Source organism: Anabrus simplex, chromosome 1 (assembly GCF_040414725.1).
Source record: "Anabrus simplex isolate iqAnaSimp1 chromosome 1, ASM4041472v1, whole genome shotgun sequence".
NCBI classification, from domain to species: domain Eukaryota; kingdom Metazoa; phylum Arthropoda; class Insecta; order Orthoptera; family Tettigoniidae; genus Anabrus; species Anabrus simplex.
The window spans coordinates 1,138,253,449-1,138,271,383 of record NC_090265.1 but is presented as its reverse complement, the minus strand read 5'-3'; the positions used below and the strand labels follow the sequence as shown (position 1 = coordinate 1,138,271,383).

Genomic DNA, 17,935 nt, shown 5'->3' with positions numbered 1-17,935 from the left:
CTAAATTACTTGTACAGCTATGGGATTCTCTCAGTCTCAACCAGACACGACTTCATGACATCGCTATAGCCATAATACAAGGTTCAGTAACCATACTCCGCAATCATCTATACAACATTTGAAGAACCATATATCATGCCATATCCCAAATTCATTGCAAATTTATTCCTGAGCCTTGTGGTGGTTATTTCTATCTGGCACACTAGCAAACTTACCAGTAACTTAGAAGACAAAATACTGTGTAGTTGGCATACTTTGTCCTTGTGGCAACCTCCTAATGGGGGAAGTTGTATTAATAATAACATTATAAAGACATGGTCTGGCAGCATAGCAGGCTTCATTGCCTAAGTCACGCCATGTAAATAAATAAGTAGCTGGAATCACCTTGAAAACAAAGAGAACTGTGCAGTATCCTAAATTAAAATCTGCTATAAGGCCGGGTTGTCACAGTAAAGAATTACCAGTACCAGTACCTCCAGCAAATGTGACAGTGAGTGAAGGTGAATACAGTGACAAAATCAAAGAAAACTGAGGAAGAGATTTTCATGCCGACCCAACATTTGGGCCCTGTAGAGTCAAATGAACCACACTTTTTGTCTCAAGGGGATCTCAATGATCTTGTTCGTGATTTAAATTTGTCGAAGCAACAAACTGAGCTTTTAGCATTGCAATTAAAAGGATGGAATCTTCTTTGTCGTGGAACGTGAGTATTTTTCATGACTACCATACTGTTTTTTCTGAATATTTCTCCAAGGAAGGTAACATGGTTCTTGTAATGATATTGACTCCATTATGGAGACTCTAGACCATGATTTCAGTGTGTAAATGAGTGGCGCTTGTTCATACATACTAGCAAAGTTTCCAAGCAGTACTTCTCCACAATGAGAACAAATTTCCTTCTGTTCCGATTGCTCACGCAGTTAACCTGAAGGAGACATAAAAACTTTAAACGGTTAATCACACTTATCCAATATGAGAACTTCAAATGGCACATATGTGGAGATCTCAAGGTAATTGCAATTCTGCTTGGCATGCAGTTAGGGTATACAAACTACTGCTGCTTTCTATGAGAGTGAGACAGCAGGGACAGGCAAAACCACTACTATGGGAAAAACTGACCTGCTCGGAATGAACTACTGCCTAGACGGAGAAATGTGGTGAACACTCCTCTTGTTGACTCCTACAATGTGTATCTACCTCCACTGAACATTAAATTGGGTCTGCCAAAAACTTAGTCAAAGCTATAGACAAAACATCATATACATTCAAGTACTTGCAAGTCCGGCTCCATGGCTAAATGGTTAGCGTGTTGGCCTTTGGCCACAGGGGTCCCGGGTTCGATTCCTGGCAGGGTCGGGAATTTTAACCTGACATTTCGCTGACACAGGGGCTGGGTGTATGTGTCGTCTTCATCATAATTTAATCCTCATCATGATGTGCAGGTCGCCTACAGGCGTCAAATCAAAAGACCTGCATCTGGCGAGCCGAACTTGTCCTCGGACACTCCTGGCACTAAAAGCCATACGCCATTTCATTTCATTTTTTCAAGTACTTGCAAGAGAAGTTCCCTACGATCATGCAGCAAAAATAAAGGGAGGAATATTTATACGACCACAAATTAGGGAACTAATGACTAACGAACATTTCCCTGATTTGTTGAGTGGTGTTGAAAATATGGCGTGGCTGTCTTTCACAAGTGCACGAACTTTCTAGGCAACCACAAGGCAGAAAGCTATCGCAATATTGTACAGGAACTACTGAGATCATACCACTACATGGGATGTAATACATCACTTAAACTACGATCATTTGGACTTCTTCCCAGATAACCTTGGCACTGTTAGTGACGAACCTGGCGAACGGTTCCAACAGGATATTTCTCCTACGGAAAATGTTATCTAGGCACTTGGAGCACTGCTATGTTGTCCGACTACTGCTGGACCTTATGAAGAGACGTTCCAGAGGCAAAGTATCGCAGGAAATCGGGCAAGATATATTTTTAAGTTTGTTTCTGTAATTTTTTTTACCCTTATGTTGCTCACTTCTTTGATTCCTGTGCACTAGCGGAGATTTTTTTGCAGTTTCCATTTGGAACTCTTGTTCTCAGCTGCGAGCCCCTAACCTCACGGCCAACTCGCCCGGTCATACCAAGTGTAACAGCCTGCCTGAATATTGGCGGGAAGTAGCTGGGAGTTCGATAACTTTCTTCTGTAGCATGCCATTCTTCCGGTTCACAAATTTTCTGATACTACTGGTACGTAACACACTGGTTCATCAAAGCATTCAAGCTATTCAATCCTTACTCTGAGACACTGATTGGAATAAGCAGAGTGCATGTTTAACGGAATAAGGGCAGAAGAGTGTTTACGGCTATCTGTGGCCTGGTCATTCCAGTTCTGGAACTTTGGACTGTTAGATCGGCACCCAAGTACTGTTCGTTAAAAGTGAGAAAATGTACAATTTTTCATTTGGTCAAGTATTTTATATGATAACATTGCTTTTAATCACTACTTTCCTACTGACGTTTTTGTAATGACCTGTGCTGACTTCAGTTAGGAAAACAACGAAGCCAGTCTTTCTGAAAATCCTGTAGCAGAGCACGGGTACATCAGCTAGTCTTACATAATATTGTTACTGATTATTTTTCTTTGCTGTTTGCTTTACGGCGCACCGACACAGATAGGTCTTACGGTGTCGATGGGATAGGAAAGGCCTAGGAGTGGGGAGGAAGCAACCATGGCCATAATTAGGATACAGCCCCAGCATTTGCCTGGTGTGAAAATGGGAAACCATGGAAAACCATCTTCAGGGCTGCCGACAGCGGGGTTCGAACCCATTATTTCCCGGATGCAAGCTCACAGCTCTGCAATCCTAGCCGCACGGGCAACTTGCCCGGTTGTTACTGATTAAAGCAATGGTCTGTCACGAAACAGTGGTAGAGCCATGCTCCTTTCAAGACACTCTTTGCTGAGCACCCTTGGTTTTTGCCACTATCAAGGATGTGCGCAGACCAATAAAGGTCTTCACCCACCTCTCACAAGGCTTTTCCTCATTAACTGGTAGCATCGCCCCCTGTGCATGTTATAGTGTGCTCTAGAGGTGCTACCCTAGCACTTTTACTGAAGTTGTACCATGAGAGCCCCCACCCCAATGACCACACATGGTAAACTGTAAATTCATTATTTAGTTCTTTTTCCAGGTTGAACCGTGTTGTTGTTGTTTTCTGTACATTCCATCCAGTTTGCTGACGCTTCGAATACATTGTAGTATTCTTTGTCAAGGCGACTGATATACCCCTACTCAGAGGTAATCAGTCTCCCAGGCAGCAATCACACAACGAGAGTGGTTCCTGACCTTGGCCTTAAATATCATACCCCCTCTGGCTGACATAAACCCTATGGTTGTCTCGTGAGAATTCTGGAACGTACGGTATTTGTCACAGCCAGGTAGTGAGACTTGCCTGCGCTGTTATGCAATTAGAGGTTCGTCCTGCATTTTTATGTTAAGGTCTCTATCTCCTAATCTATGTATGATAGGCATCCAAAAATTGCTGATTTTATATCCTCCTTCTAAATTTATATTTGAATATGAATTGACAAGACCAAGATCATAGCAGCTATACCTTGGAATCTCGAAAGGAAAATCCGTGAGGCTATCTAAATCAAGAAACACCCGAACAATATGAATTTAGAAAGATATAAAATCAGCAATTCTTGGATGCCTATCATACATAGATTAAGAGATACAGACCTCAACATAAACACGCAGGATGAACCTCTAATTACATAAAAGTGCAGGTAAGTCTCATCCCTGGCTGTGACACACACGTTCCAGAATTCTCACGAGAAAGAGAGGGGGCTTACGTCAGCCAGAGAGGATAGGATATATAAGGCCAAGGCCAGGAGCCACTCTCATAGTGTGATTGATACCTGAGAGACTGATTACCTCGGATCAAGTAGGGGTATTTCAGTCGCCTTGACAAAGAATACTGCAATGTATTTGAAACATCGGCAAACTGTATGGAATGTACAGAAAACAACACCACGGTTTAACTCGGAAAAAGACCTAAATAATTCTACACACCGTGGAAGCTTCACTTTCATGCCCTAATTCTGAGGTGGTGCAGCACTTCTTAAGCACACCCACAATTGAGATGAGCTGCATGTATCTTTTAACCACAATCTTAAATTTCTGGCAGTTCAGGGAATCAAACCCGGTCCTCAGAGGATGGCAGCTAACTGCGCTAACCGTTATACTACAGAAGTGGAGACCCCACATGGTCATTTAGTGACTACATTAAATCAATAAAAGTAAATTTTCACCTGTTTGATACTATATATTTGCTTTAAGCAAATATATAGTATTTGTAGAACATGTTTCATTCCTCAGGAACACCTTCAGCTACATAACATTGCTTTGGTGAAACTACACATAATTTTCTTCTCAAAAAACCATGCTGAAATATTACCTTTGTTATGCTTAAAAGGTAAAACTCCAAGCCCTTGAGACAAGATTTTTCTAACATTATAAGCGGAAATGAATGAAATCTTACTTGGAATGCGTCTCAGAGGAGAAATGTGTTCATAGCGATGTCCAGGAACCCACCATCCTGCCCACAGAAATACATTTACTTTTATAACCTAATGAAGAGTATTACATGCCATTTGATTGCTGAAGTAGCTACTTGTATTCCTACTGGCCAACATAAAGTGGCACGTGATCTCATTCCCATCAATTATGATAATCATAATCCGTTACCAACCCCAGCACAATAAAAGCGCCCCTTTGCTTGTCCCTATATCTCCGGTCTTGTCTAGATCCTATCCTAACCGTCCACACGACAAGAGCCAATCCAGACCAATGGTCTTGTCCAGGTCCTACCTTAACCATTTGCATGGCAAGAACCAGTCCAGATCAATGGTGTAACAATAATCACCACCACCACCACCACCACCAATCGAAGCACCACTCACTCATCAGTTGCTAAGTAAAGAGGTTGGCAGCATTGAGCACCGCTTGACAACATCCTTCCAGAGAAGTCTGCAAGCATGTAAACAAAAGACAGTCGTTCTGCACGTGTGAAAGTCTTGTCTCCAGGGCTAAATTATTGATTTTAAAACAAAACTAATTTAAGAAGATAAAAATAACTAAAATATGTGAGGAGAGTTGGGTGGGGCAGTGAAATGGGAAGGGAAGATGGATCTACTTATTGCACGTTACAAATCTCATTCCGTATTGATGGTTATCACTTTACAATAATTGAAATTATCACTTTACAAATAAAAAGTATTTATATGATCCTCCTTTTCAATACAAAACAACCATCTATATTAGATGGGATGATATCTATACAAGTTTCGGCCTAATCTAAAGGCCATCCTCAGTAGAAGTTCAATTACTACACTACACAAACAAATTAAAAATACTGATGAAGTGGAATTAAAATACAATGATCATAATTGACAAAGTAAAAACATGTTGAGGTAAAAAAAAAATTCTCTCGTCTGAAAAATCGTTGGATTGACATAAAACTTGCTGATTCTTTTTAAAAAGTGAGACACTGTGTTGTGCAGCGGGATTAATAAGTGTGGATCACCTGTAATGGGAAGAAAGAGAATGAATGGATGAAACCAAAACCAAAAATATCGTGTGAAAAGAAAAGGCTCAATCAACTTACCTGTTAAAAGGTATGTCGTCTCAAGTGGTACGACCTTGTCAGTCTCATGTCACATTGACACTAAGCTTTTGTATAGCTTACATCTGTGCTGATGTGGTTGGGTGGGGAAGAGGAAAGGGGAAGGAGGAGGAGTAAGGTACGGAAGGAGGGAAGGGTGGATCTAGTTCTGGAGCGTTGGTAGTGTAACTTTTTTTATTAATAAATTGTTGACAGAGGAGCGGGACAAAGGTTTCCAATAATACATTTTTCTTCTCGTTGACTTCATTTAGGTTGTGTGAGGAATTGTTTTATTGGTCAATACTGATATAAATATTCTCCAGTATACTGAGTAAGGGACCTTCTGTTCATAATATAAAATCTTTAAGTCCTGGTCAATTGTTGTGTATTTATGATTTTGTTCCTTACAATGTTTCTCATGGCTGAGTAGAAGTTATACTTCAAGGCATCAAGATGTTCGGTGTATCTTATATTGAAACTATGGCCTGTTTGTCCTACGTACGTTGAAAAACAAGACTGGCACTTAAATTTGTATATCCCAGAGTTCATAAATTTGCTGTTGCCATTGAAGGTGCGGGAATCATAAACTATTTTAGCATTGTTGTGAGTGGTCTTGAAAGCTATTTTTAACTTTTTTTAAAAATCGGATATATGTTATTATTGTTAAAGGTAAATGTGGTAAAATTCTCTTTTAGGGGGAGGTTCTTTTTCCGAGGTGGTCTTGGGTTTACTTCTAAATTTATTAAGAATTTTGTTCACAAAAGGCTTTATTGAAACCATTGCATCCAGCTATTGTATAAATGGTGTTAATTTCCTTCCTAAAATTCTTACGGGATAAAGGAATAGCAAGTGCTCTGAAAATCATACTATTAAAAGCTGCCTTCGCCTGCATCCCCAGGTGTAGAGAAGTCTGGTGAATTGTGTTAACTGTGTGAGTGGGCTTCTTGTAAATATCAAAGGAAGGGGTTTTATTATGACTGCGAGTGATAGATTGATATAATTAAGAGTTGTTGTTTTGGATTCTATCGTGAACTTTATATGAGGGTCAAAACTACTAAGAAATTAAAGTACTGTATTGCAGTCTATAGTATGGGAATCTAAATAAAAGTGTCATCAACTTAGCGTGTCCAGTGTTTGATACTGTTATTTTGCATAGGATGTGTGTTCAAGAAAATCAATGTAAATGTCAACGAGGATTCCCGAGGCTGGTGATCCCACAGGAAGACCCTTCTGTTGGTATACAGTATCATTAAAAGTGAAGAAAATATTATTTAATGTAAATTTGAGGATCTGAACAAACTCGTCTATCTCACCTACAGTCAATTTACTGAATTTGGAAAGATTAGTTTTTACTATTTTAGTGGTTCTATTAATAGGTACCATTTGCATACATATTAACAAGGAACAAGGTTCGCAACGAGACATGTTATATAATGTGTGTATGACACAGTTGTTGGCTTAAGATAATAAAGGTTTAGAAAATTCATATCGATCAATCATATTATCGATTCAATTCAGATTTCATCTCCATTCAGTTGGCAGTATTACTGGAACCGGGAGAGCTCCCTCCTTACTCCTCACCCCTGTACAAAAATCTATCACTAAAAAGTGTGCGAGTAATATGTTTTTCTTAATTGTTCATTTTTTTTTTAAGTTTTAGAAAAGGATTTTATCATATCGATGTTACATCTTATTTTTAAAAAATGTTCTCTACAGCTGCTTTTCTTTTCTGAAGTGAGTTTTGTTGTTTGGTTTAATTTGGTTTAATGTAAATACGATTTGATATGGGAAATGAAGCTGATTTCTTTCAATCACTTAGCGACTAGTCAAGCTCTGGCTTAGTGCTAGATTATGGCTTACCGGAAAGCAATGTTAAATTATGCCGTGACATTAATACTTATTAGTGTTAGTCACGACACGTCCAGGGAGGGCTATAAACCCCTTTCTCAATGATCCCACAGGGTCATAATGACTGATTATGTTCTCGTTTACCGAAAAGTACTGTGAGCGATGGGTTAGATTCTGGTTTACTGCAAAGCACTGTTTGATTAGGTCATGCAGCGACCTTAATTTTTATTACTGTCACCGTAAAAATTACTGGCAGTGGCAGTTGGGTTAGTATTTATGAGAAAACTAGCTGATGTACCCGTGCTTCGCTACGGGGTTCTCAGAAAGACTGACTTTGTGGTTTTCCTAACTGAAGTCAACATAGGTCATTACAAAAACGTCAGTAGGAATGTAGCGATTAAAAGCAATGTTATCACAGTACAGTGTCCCCGAGCTGGAATGACCAGGCCACAGACAGCCGTGAACACTTCTCTGCTATTATTCCGTTAAATATGCACACTTCACATTCCAATCAGTGCCTCAGAGTAGGGATTGAATAGCTTGAATACTATGATGAACCAGTGTGTTTACGTACCTTTAGTATCGGAAAATTTATGAAACAGAGGAATGGCATGCTAAAGAAGAAAGTTACATAACTCCCCAGGTACTTCCCGCCAGTATTTAGGCAGACTGTTCCATTTCTACAATTGGGCGAGTTGGCTGTGTGGTTAGGGGCACGCAGCTGTGAGCTTGCATCCGGGAGATAGTGGATTCAAATCCCATTATCGGCAGCCCTGAAGATGTTATTCCGTGGATTCCCATTTTCACACCAGGCATATGGTGGGGCTGTACCTTAATTAAGGCCAGGGCCACTTCCTTCACACTCATAGCCCTTTCCTATCCCATCGTCACCATAAGACCTAACTGTGGCGGTGCGACGTAAGGCAAATGTTAAAAAAAATACTCGGTACGCAGCAGTAATCCTATATATCGGAAATGAAATGGCGTATGGCTTTTAGTGCCGGGAATGTCCGAGGACATGTTCGGCTCGCCAGGTGCAGGTCTTTTGACTTGACACCCGTAAGCGACCTGCGCGTCGTGATGAGGATGAAATGATGATGAAGACGACACATACACCCAGCCCCCGTGCTAGAGAAATTAACCAATGATGGTTAAAATTCCCGACCTTGCCGGGAATCCAACCCAGTATCCCTATGGCCAAAGGCCAGCACGCTAACCATTTAGCCATGGAGCCGGACAATATTTATCGGAGATGAATGGAAACAGAAGACAAAGCACATCACAACAAACAATGGTCAATGTAATGTTACTGTTGATCAATTTTATAAGCTTTCTTCATTGTAGTTCTTCACATTTAGTTTTCTTTAGACTCTGTGATATTAGGGCGTCTTATAAAATTATTTATAGCGTAGACTCTAGTTCCTTATTCTTCGACTTTACATACCGATTTTCATTAAATCCTGTTTACCCATTTTCTCGTGACTCGACGCTGATAAGGACTTAGTAATAAAAATCCAAATTCATGAATGTCTGTGATCATAGCCGGTATGGTAACAATGTATAAGACATAAATAATCGGAAATATAATACTACATATCTTACGTAGTATTTATCGATACAACCACTAATAACATAATTATTTGGGAATTAAATTTTAGGCCTACCCCTAAACTACCATTTCGTTCAGCGTAAATAAAATTATTTATGGCCTAGATTATAGCGTCTTATTCTCCGACTTTGCATACCGATTTTCATTGAGATAGGACCACTAATAACATACATATTTGAGAATTCCACTGTATGCCTTCCCCTAAACTATCATTTTTCTCAGCGTGAATACAATTAGTTATGGCCTAGATTGTAGAGACTTATTCCTCGACTTCCCCTATCGATTTTCGTTAAGATACGACCATTAATAACAAATATTTGAGAATCAAATTTTAGACCTTCCCCTAAATTACCATTTCACTCAGCGTGAGTAAAATTATTTATAGCTTGGGTTATAGCGACATATTACCCGACTTTGTATACCGATTTTCATTAAATTCTCTTCAGCCGTTTTCTCGTGATGCGTGTACATACATACAGACAGACAGACAGACAGACAGACAGACAGACAGACAGAAATTACGGAAAAGTAAAAAGTGCATTTCCTTGTTACTGTGGGCACGGCTGGTACAGAAATGCCATCCTTTTGAAATTCTGAGCAATGTACAGACAAAACTCTTATTTTATATATATAGATTACTGATAGTGACTTGTGAGGCCTAAAAGCTTGTATGTAACAAAATCATATACTGGTTCAACCATGTCCATCTCAGCTTATCTTCTTTGACAGTAAGAGATTTACTCCTTCTAAATGCATTGGAGAGGGGTGGTTATGGATAATACTAACGTACGAGAGAGAGAGAGAGAGAGAGAGAGAGAGAAAGTGTGTGTATGTGTTTCCAAATCGGCTTTGCCTCTTCCTATCACCTGATTGGTTGGATTTTGTAACACTGATGTGGAGGAATGTGGAAATTTTAGGTGTGATTTCTGCCCTATTTTAAAAGTATCTTGCAATTCCTCATGCCCAATTTCATTTGTGACATCACACAGGCATATCGAAGGTATGAGAGGGTAGGGTTAAAATCAGAGGACTAACTTCACAACGCCAGTGTGCTGTGCAGTGAGTGGCTAGCAGGCAGCTGAACAGAATAGTAATGAGAATCTAAAGTAGAGCTGGCGCCATCCTCAGGCTACCCGTGGCACGTGTAGGGAGTACTGAGCATGTTGGCAGCCCTGACTGTCAGCGAGTCAGCAGTTCGACTGAATTATAAAATTTCATATTTAATTGCAAAGAAACTTAAACCTTTCAGTGATGGTGAATTCGTAAAGGAATGTTTAATTCTAGCAGGTGAGGAGTTTTGTCCAAATATCATTGATGAGTTTGAAGCTACCAGCTTGTCCGCGCACACAGTGTCGAGAAGAATTCAAGACCTATCTGATGATGTCTACCTACAATTATTAGAACTGACAAAAAGCTTCCGGGCATACTCCTTAGCAATTGACGAGAGCACAGATATTTCCGACACGGCCCTCGTTTTCATACGAGGGGTTCACGAAAATCTTACAATTTGGGAGGAACTACTGGATTCAGTGTCTATGAAGAATACCACGAAAGGCATCGACATTTTCAACTGTATTGCAAGTGTTGTTGAAAATGCTTCCTTACCATGGAACAAAATAGTTTCAATAGCAATACCTTCTATGGTAGGACGCAATTCTGGAGTAGTTGGGCTCATAATACAAAAAATGAAGACTCTCAATATAGCTCACACAGTTGTTCCAATTCACTGTATTTTACATTTAGAAAATCTATGTGCAAAAAGCATTGAACTGAACAATGAAATGACCGCAGTGGTTAGAATTACTAACCTCATAAGATCAAGGACCTTACATCATCGGCTATTCAAGGAATTCCTAGCAGAAAATGACAGTGAACTTGGTGATTTGCCTTATCATTCTGCTGTTCGCTGGCTTAGTCGAGGCAAAGTACTCAATGCGTTTTTTCAACTACGACAAGATATAGCAGTGGTTAGAATTACTAACCTCATAAGATCAAGGACCTTACGTCATCGGCTATTCAAGGAATTCCTAGCAGAAAATGACAGTGAACTTGGTGATTTGCCTTATCATTGTGCTGTTCGCTGGCTTAGTCGAGGCAAAGTACTCAATGTGTTTTTTCAACTACGACAAATAGCTACATTTATGGAGCAACAAAATGTGCCAGTCCCCGAACTACAAGATAGTAGGTGGATTTGTGACCTCGCATTTCTTGCAGATTTAACAGGTCATATGAACATTCTGAATGTTTCTCTCCAGGGAAAGGGTTTAATAATTACAGAAATGTTTGATAGAGTGAAGTTGTTCAAATTAAAATTGTGTATGTGGGAGCGTCAGTTCATGAACATTACTATTCCACATTTTCAATAACTGCTTACAGTGTTTGAATGTGCTACAGCTGAGGATATTGATAGGTAGGTCAAAATCATAAAAATAAAAAAAAAAAAAACCTTTATTTGGAATTTGATTCCAGATTTAACAATTTGGAGTGTCTGGAAACTGATTTTCAACTTTTAACCACGCCATATTCAGTTGTTGTAGATAAAGTTGATCCAGACCTACAATTAGAGTTAATAGATTTGCAATGTGATAGAGAACTAAGAGATAAATTTGTAAATAAGAAGGATTTATGTTACTTTTATAGACATTTTTCACAAAAAAGTTTTCCCCGATTGCATAGGTTTGCAGCAAGAATGTTGAGTAATATCGGTTCTATGTATGCCTAGTATTTTCTATTTTAAAAACAACCAAACCAAAAGAGAGAAGCCAGTTGTCAGATCACAATTTGAAGTGTGCTCTTAAACTTATTGTTTCTCAAACATTAACTCCAAATATTGAAAAACTAGTCAATGAAAAAGACTACAAAAATCAAGGAAACCCATGAGTGGCAACTGAGTATCGATATGAGGTAGGAAGTACGTTTTGAGTTGACAGATTAATCTTTGTACTATTTTTGTTGTAAAACTGTACTGTTTGTTATTATTAGCACTCTTTTTACAGTGCATGATATTGTAAAACACAGCAACTTTTTTTGTTCCATATTAGTTCCAAAGATGCACCGAAAGGAAACAAGTTTATTTTGTATATGTAGAAATAAAGTTGCTTTATAACTCTTATGCTACTTCATAACAAAGTTACATTACAATAAAATATGTAGAGAGAAATATGTACTACACATACTGCATTGTACTTGCAGCCCTTGGGCCTCCCCCTACGAATGACGTTGTGTTTCCCCTCGCCCCTCCAGCCTTCACTTCTCAGTTACAGTACTAAGTACTTCGTTTCGCTGCCCGAGCAGTGTGTGACGTGTTACCTGACATCACATGCACATGCAGTTGGCTGACCCTGCTCTACATTCACTCAAATTATGGTACTTTTACAAAGTAATGTTTGTCGTATTCATGACAGGAATGAGCCTGTTACACAAACATTCTAAATTACCACTTTCTTACTTACAAAGGAGGAACAATGAAATATGGAGCATGTAACAATCAATGTGACAATATCACAGCCATGTTATATTTGTCATTTAGAATGCTTACCATTGCATTAATCAGTAACAATGTGTGTCCAACCCATGTCCTGTTTCTCTATGGGGTCGGGTATAAAGTGAGATATATCTCTGTGGCAAGTAATAGTACAAAAACCTAGTATTTTCGCACCTCTTTTCCTTCCTTGTAGGCGTAATGAACATATCAAATAGCATACCACGGCGCCTACAAGTGAACTGGAGATAGCATGAATGTGTACCGTAACCAACTGTATATCACCAGCTCATTAAAAGTTCAGTCCATCTCACGCAGCATTAGTGCCATGGTTACCGCTTGCATCGGCAATATCTATGCGCGGTATGACTCGCCGATGACGAAGCACAAAGCTGCCAACCACTGTACTTAGGAACTAGTCCATCTGTTAGCAAAGGGGATCTGGGAGGGGGGTAAGCCCCCAGTTAGGGTAGGGCATGGATAAGACCATTGGTCTGGATTGGTTATGGTACTGAGCCCTGGACCACAATTACCTTTCTTTTCACATGTTAGGGTACTTAGCCCTGGACCACAATTACCTTTCTTTTCACATATTACGGTACTTAGCCCTGGACCACAATTACCTTTCTTTTCACATGTTAGGATACTTAGCCCTGGACCACAATTACATTTCTCTTCACATGTTACGGTACTTAGCCCTGGACCACAATCACCTTTCTTTTCACATTACTACACCACGGCATTCTATGTGGGTTACTGGTCAGGAAATGATACAATTGATATCAGCAAAGCCTACTACATCTTTCTTCGTACATAGCACCTCCACGTCTAGGCAGCAGTGCATCTGTCAATCGTGTTTTTTCATGTTGTCGCCGAGTACAAGGGGGTCGGGAATGTGTTTGGTATGCCAGTGCTAGAAAAAATACTTTCTTTGTATGGTTTGTAGTGTTTAGAATCGTAATTACTGCATCGAAACGTCTCAACTATTTCAACATGTTCTTATATAATCGTGGCTGGCGGTGGCACGAATGGACTGTGCCATCGCCCGAAGATTTGCCCTATGAAATGTCACTGCCATACTTCAAGATAGCCAGATATTGTTAATCTTATTTGTTTCATATGGTTATTCCTTTACATTGCCTCACTCTTAGGTCTTTTCATGGCGTAAATTGGTCATAATTTCTTCCTGCATTGAATTATGGGAACGACATTTCATTGGACTAGCCTTCAACCAATGGCAGTGTCCATTCGCCCACCGTCAGCCATGATTACTACCGGTATGTTATAAACTTGCGTGAGTAAGTCTAAACTTTTACCACCAGCTCTTCTACCTTGCCAGCCAACATTCTGATGGTGACATTTTTTTGGACCAGCAGGACTGGAACCTACTAACCACAGTGACGCCTTAAGCATCATGGCCACCAGGCAGACTGTTAATCAGTAACAATGTAGGGTAGTAGTAAGTTGTTAGTAGTAGTAGTAGTATACGAACACAGATCACTTACCACAGGCAAGTCTTTGAACTGTCTTGTGTAATTCTTCAGCGGATCTCTTACATATGAATCGACTGAACGGGTCACTTCCTCTAGCAACCTGTAATCTGTAAGTTACATATTTTAAAATGTAATATTAACTAGGCTACATATACACAGGCCCGTACTATGTAATAAACACCTAAATGTCACGTGAACAAATATACATTACTAATATCTCACCACTAAGCAAGTCCAAATTCGTGAATGTACTTATTGATTTGAAGGCCACTTTATTTCTCACACCATCACATTGCAACTCCTGCTTGTGGATATTCACACATCGTAAACAACATGTCTTAACCTCACATTTGGGACACGTGTACTTAGCATCATCATCGTCGCAAACCTCGCATTTCCCAAGCCTTAAACAGCATAAATACACACATTTAAAAAATATAAAACTTCCAATAACGATTTTCAAACTCCAAAACTGAAAAAATTCTGAACATCGATACAAACCTATCACTCATTCCCGCCATAGTAAATTCTCCTTCGTTTTCGATCGAACTCAGTCCAGGATAGCCAAAACGTACGAATGAAATATCCCTAACTAGGAATAGGCACTTCTTCTTCTTCTTCTTTGTTTGTTTTTGGACTCTGCGCAGCGCACTACGTCCAGTCACTGGGTTGTTTTAAACTTTACCAATCAAAGTGTCTGTTACAAAAAGGGATAGATTGGAGGGTAGTGGGAAACGGAAGTACACACTAGTGTATTGAGAGAGGTTGTGTAGGAAAGAGACATGAGGAATATTCGAGGCGTCTAATACTACAGATATGTACAACAGAACAAGTTGACATGTGTTAGGTTGCAGGGATTTAGCACGGGGACACAGGGTTCTACATCTTCACGCCAGTGTGATCTATCACGGCGATTTACTACTATAGACATACATGACCAGATCACAAATAAGGGAGGCAGGATCGTACAGATTAAATCAGGATATTACATGCGTGAAAAAAGTTAGTCAGTAACTCAGCTAAGCGAACTGTCGGATGGTATACTAAACAAGAAATAGTGAGAGGAAGTTGAAATCCGAGTGATAGTAAAGTGGAAATAAGATGTTGTTGCTGTCGGGGATATTTCTCACATTGAAACAAAATATGATTTATAGTGCCGACATAGTGACCACAATTACACAAGTTGTTTACCTTAATCTTTAAACGATACAGATGTTCCGGTGTACAGGCATGATTCAAGCGAAGTCTGACTAGAGTAGTGATATGACGTCGAGTGTACTTGCCTTTTGCGAACCATGGTTTAATAGCAATGTTATTTTGAATATTGTAGAAATGTGTACCTTTAAATTGTGCAGATTGACGCCAATGTTCGTTCCACTTTTCTCGGAGAAATTTCTGACAAATTGTCCATACATCATTGTGTGGGAGTGCAATATGGTAGCGTAGTCCTCGTCCATCAGCTGCCTCATTGGCCAGTTTATCGGCCATGACATTGCCTGTTATGCCAGAATGTCCTGGCACCCATGTAAATAATACGGAACGATTTAGTATAGTTAGATCATACAAGAGTTGTCGTAGATTTTCTATATACCAATTGTCCGCCTTTGTAGGATTTTCTAATGCTTGAAGAACACTGAGAGAATCTGTACAGATGAGGGCCTTTTGGATCGTAGAATGTTTAATACATATTAACGCTTGACGAACTGCAAATATTTCAGCTGTGTAGATGGATGCGTATTGGGGTAAGATGAATTGTTTAGATAATTGCAGCAGAGGGGAATAAAAAGCAGCTCCTACGTCAGATGTGTCTTGATGTTTTGATCCGTCAGTATAAAATGGAATGTATTGATTATATTGATCTATAATAATTTTGAATGACTTAGTTGCTATCAGTCTGTTTAAATTCTCGGAGATACTGGAATCATCGAATTTTGTACGGATGATATTAGGTAACTGTATAGTCGCAGGAAACATGATAGAGTACTTAGGGTGCGTTCTTGTTTGAACAACCTGAGGTCGTAAATATATAAACTGAACATAAGCCCACAGGAGTGCCGGATATTTGTGTTGTACTACAGGTCCATTTCCAAAATATTCAGATAATAACTGCAGCTTGGGAAGAATCGGATGATGATAACGGGCCATTTTCTTGAGAAGATATTTAGTAGCGACATGTTTGCGTCGTAAATGTAACGGTGGTTCGGTAATTTCAGCTAGTAAAGCATTTGTAGGAGTCGAATTCATTGAACCTGTAATCAGTCGAGCAGCTTTGTACTGTACTTTGTCTAATCGCTGTTTTTGATCCAACGAAGCCATATCGATAAACTGACTACCATAGTCAAAAACAGACCTGATAATGTTTTTATATACAGTTAACAGGGTAGCTGGGTCAGCTCCCCAGGTTCTGTTCGTTAAGGATCTTAATACATGTAGCTTTTGTTCCGTTTTGCGACAGATCTCTGTAATATGATTTTTCCACGATAGTTTATTATCAATCGTTACCCCTAGATACTTAACGGTTTCTTTGACGGAGATTTCCTGTTCACCGCATCTAATGGGAGACTTATCATATATACGTTTGTGGGTAAATATGAGAATTGAACTTTTTGCCGGTGCTATCTCTAAACCATTTTGTATCATCCACGTCTGCAGGAATTCTAAAGTCTTCTCTAGAGTAAGACGACATTCTTCTATGGTATTTTGAGTGCAGTAGATTACTATATCATCGGCATATTGCAGTATCCGAGCCGTTTTTACAATTTCCTTTTCAAGATCCGCAGTATACAACATATACATAATCGGACTTAAAATGTCCCCTTGTGGAAGCCCAACGGATACAGAGCGGCAATTGCTTTGATGAGCGATTTGAGGGAGACTTACGCGTCGATACGTATATAAATGTCCTAAGATATTAAGCAACGTGGAAGGAAAATCCATAGTACTTAGTTTCTGGAGTAGGATGGGAATATGAACATTGTCATAAGCACCTTTAATATCTAAAAAGGCAGCCATAACGTGTTGTTTTCTGGATTTTGCTAACAATATATCGACTAATAAGATATTCAAAGCATCTGTCGTGCTGCGGTCTTTGAGGAATGCAAACTGGTACTTCGGTAGTAATTCATAATATTCTAGAGCCCACATTATTCTGTTGAGTAAGATCTTTTGAAACAGTTTCCGAATACAAGAACTTAGACAAATTCCTCTGTAACTAGTTGGATCATATTTCGGTTTACCAGGTTTCTTGATAGGTACTAATACGAAATAGTTCCACTCCATAGGTATAGTACCAAATTCCAAGATATATTCAAATTTGTGAAGGAGGATATTCTTAGCTTGTGGGGGTAAACTTTTAAGCATATGATAGGATATATAATCCATTCCTGGGGAAGTGGTTTTCGTATGATATAAAGCAACATCGAATTCCGATGGGATGATAGGTCGCAGCAAGGTTTGAAATTTATGCGTAATACCAGTTAGCGGATATTGGAGCTGAGGTACGACATAATCAGGAGTTAGAGTTTGATAAAATTGAAGGAGAGTCGTACTATCCCAGTCGTTATGGGGTGGATTATTGCGGTTGGAGTTGCATAAATTTCGAATTGCAGACCAGACGTCTTGAAGAGGAGTTTGCCTATTTAATGAAGTTGTGAACATTTTCCAAGCCAATCGTCGTTTCTCATTGAATAATTTTTGGATCTGGGCGGCTATTTTTTTGTATTGAAGATAAGACGCCATTGTCCCGTCATGCCGGAATTTCCTTAAAGCATTTTTTCGACGCTGTACACATGCCGAACATTCTTCATCCCACCATCGAACGTGTGGGGAAT

The 17,935-nt window shown here is 39.4% G+C and overlaps 1 protein-coding gene across 1 annotated transcript in view; it reads right to left on the bottom strand.

Annotated features, from left to right (window-relative positions):
• Positions 1-14,705, bottom strand: part of LOC136876872 (box C/D snoRNA protein 1) — a 63,744-nt gene extending 49,039 nt beyond the window's left edge. The window contains exons 1-3 of the mRNA XM_067150632.2: positions 14,607-14,705; positions 14,328-14,509; positions 14,118-14,212 (exon numbers count right to left, since the gene is read on the bottom strand). Of these exons, the coding sequence (XP_067006733.2) occupies positions 14,118-14,212; positions 14,328-14,509; positions 14,607-14,626 (297 nt within the window). The 5' untranslated portion in view covers positions 14,627-14,705. The remainder of the gene's footprint in view (positions 1-14,117; positions 14,213-14,327; positions 14,510-14,606) is intronic.
• Positions 14,706-17,935: the final 3,230 nt, after the last annotated feature.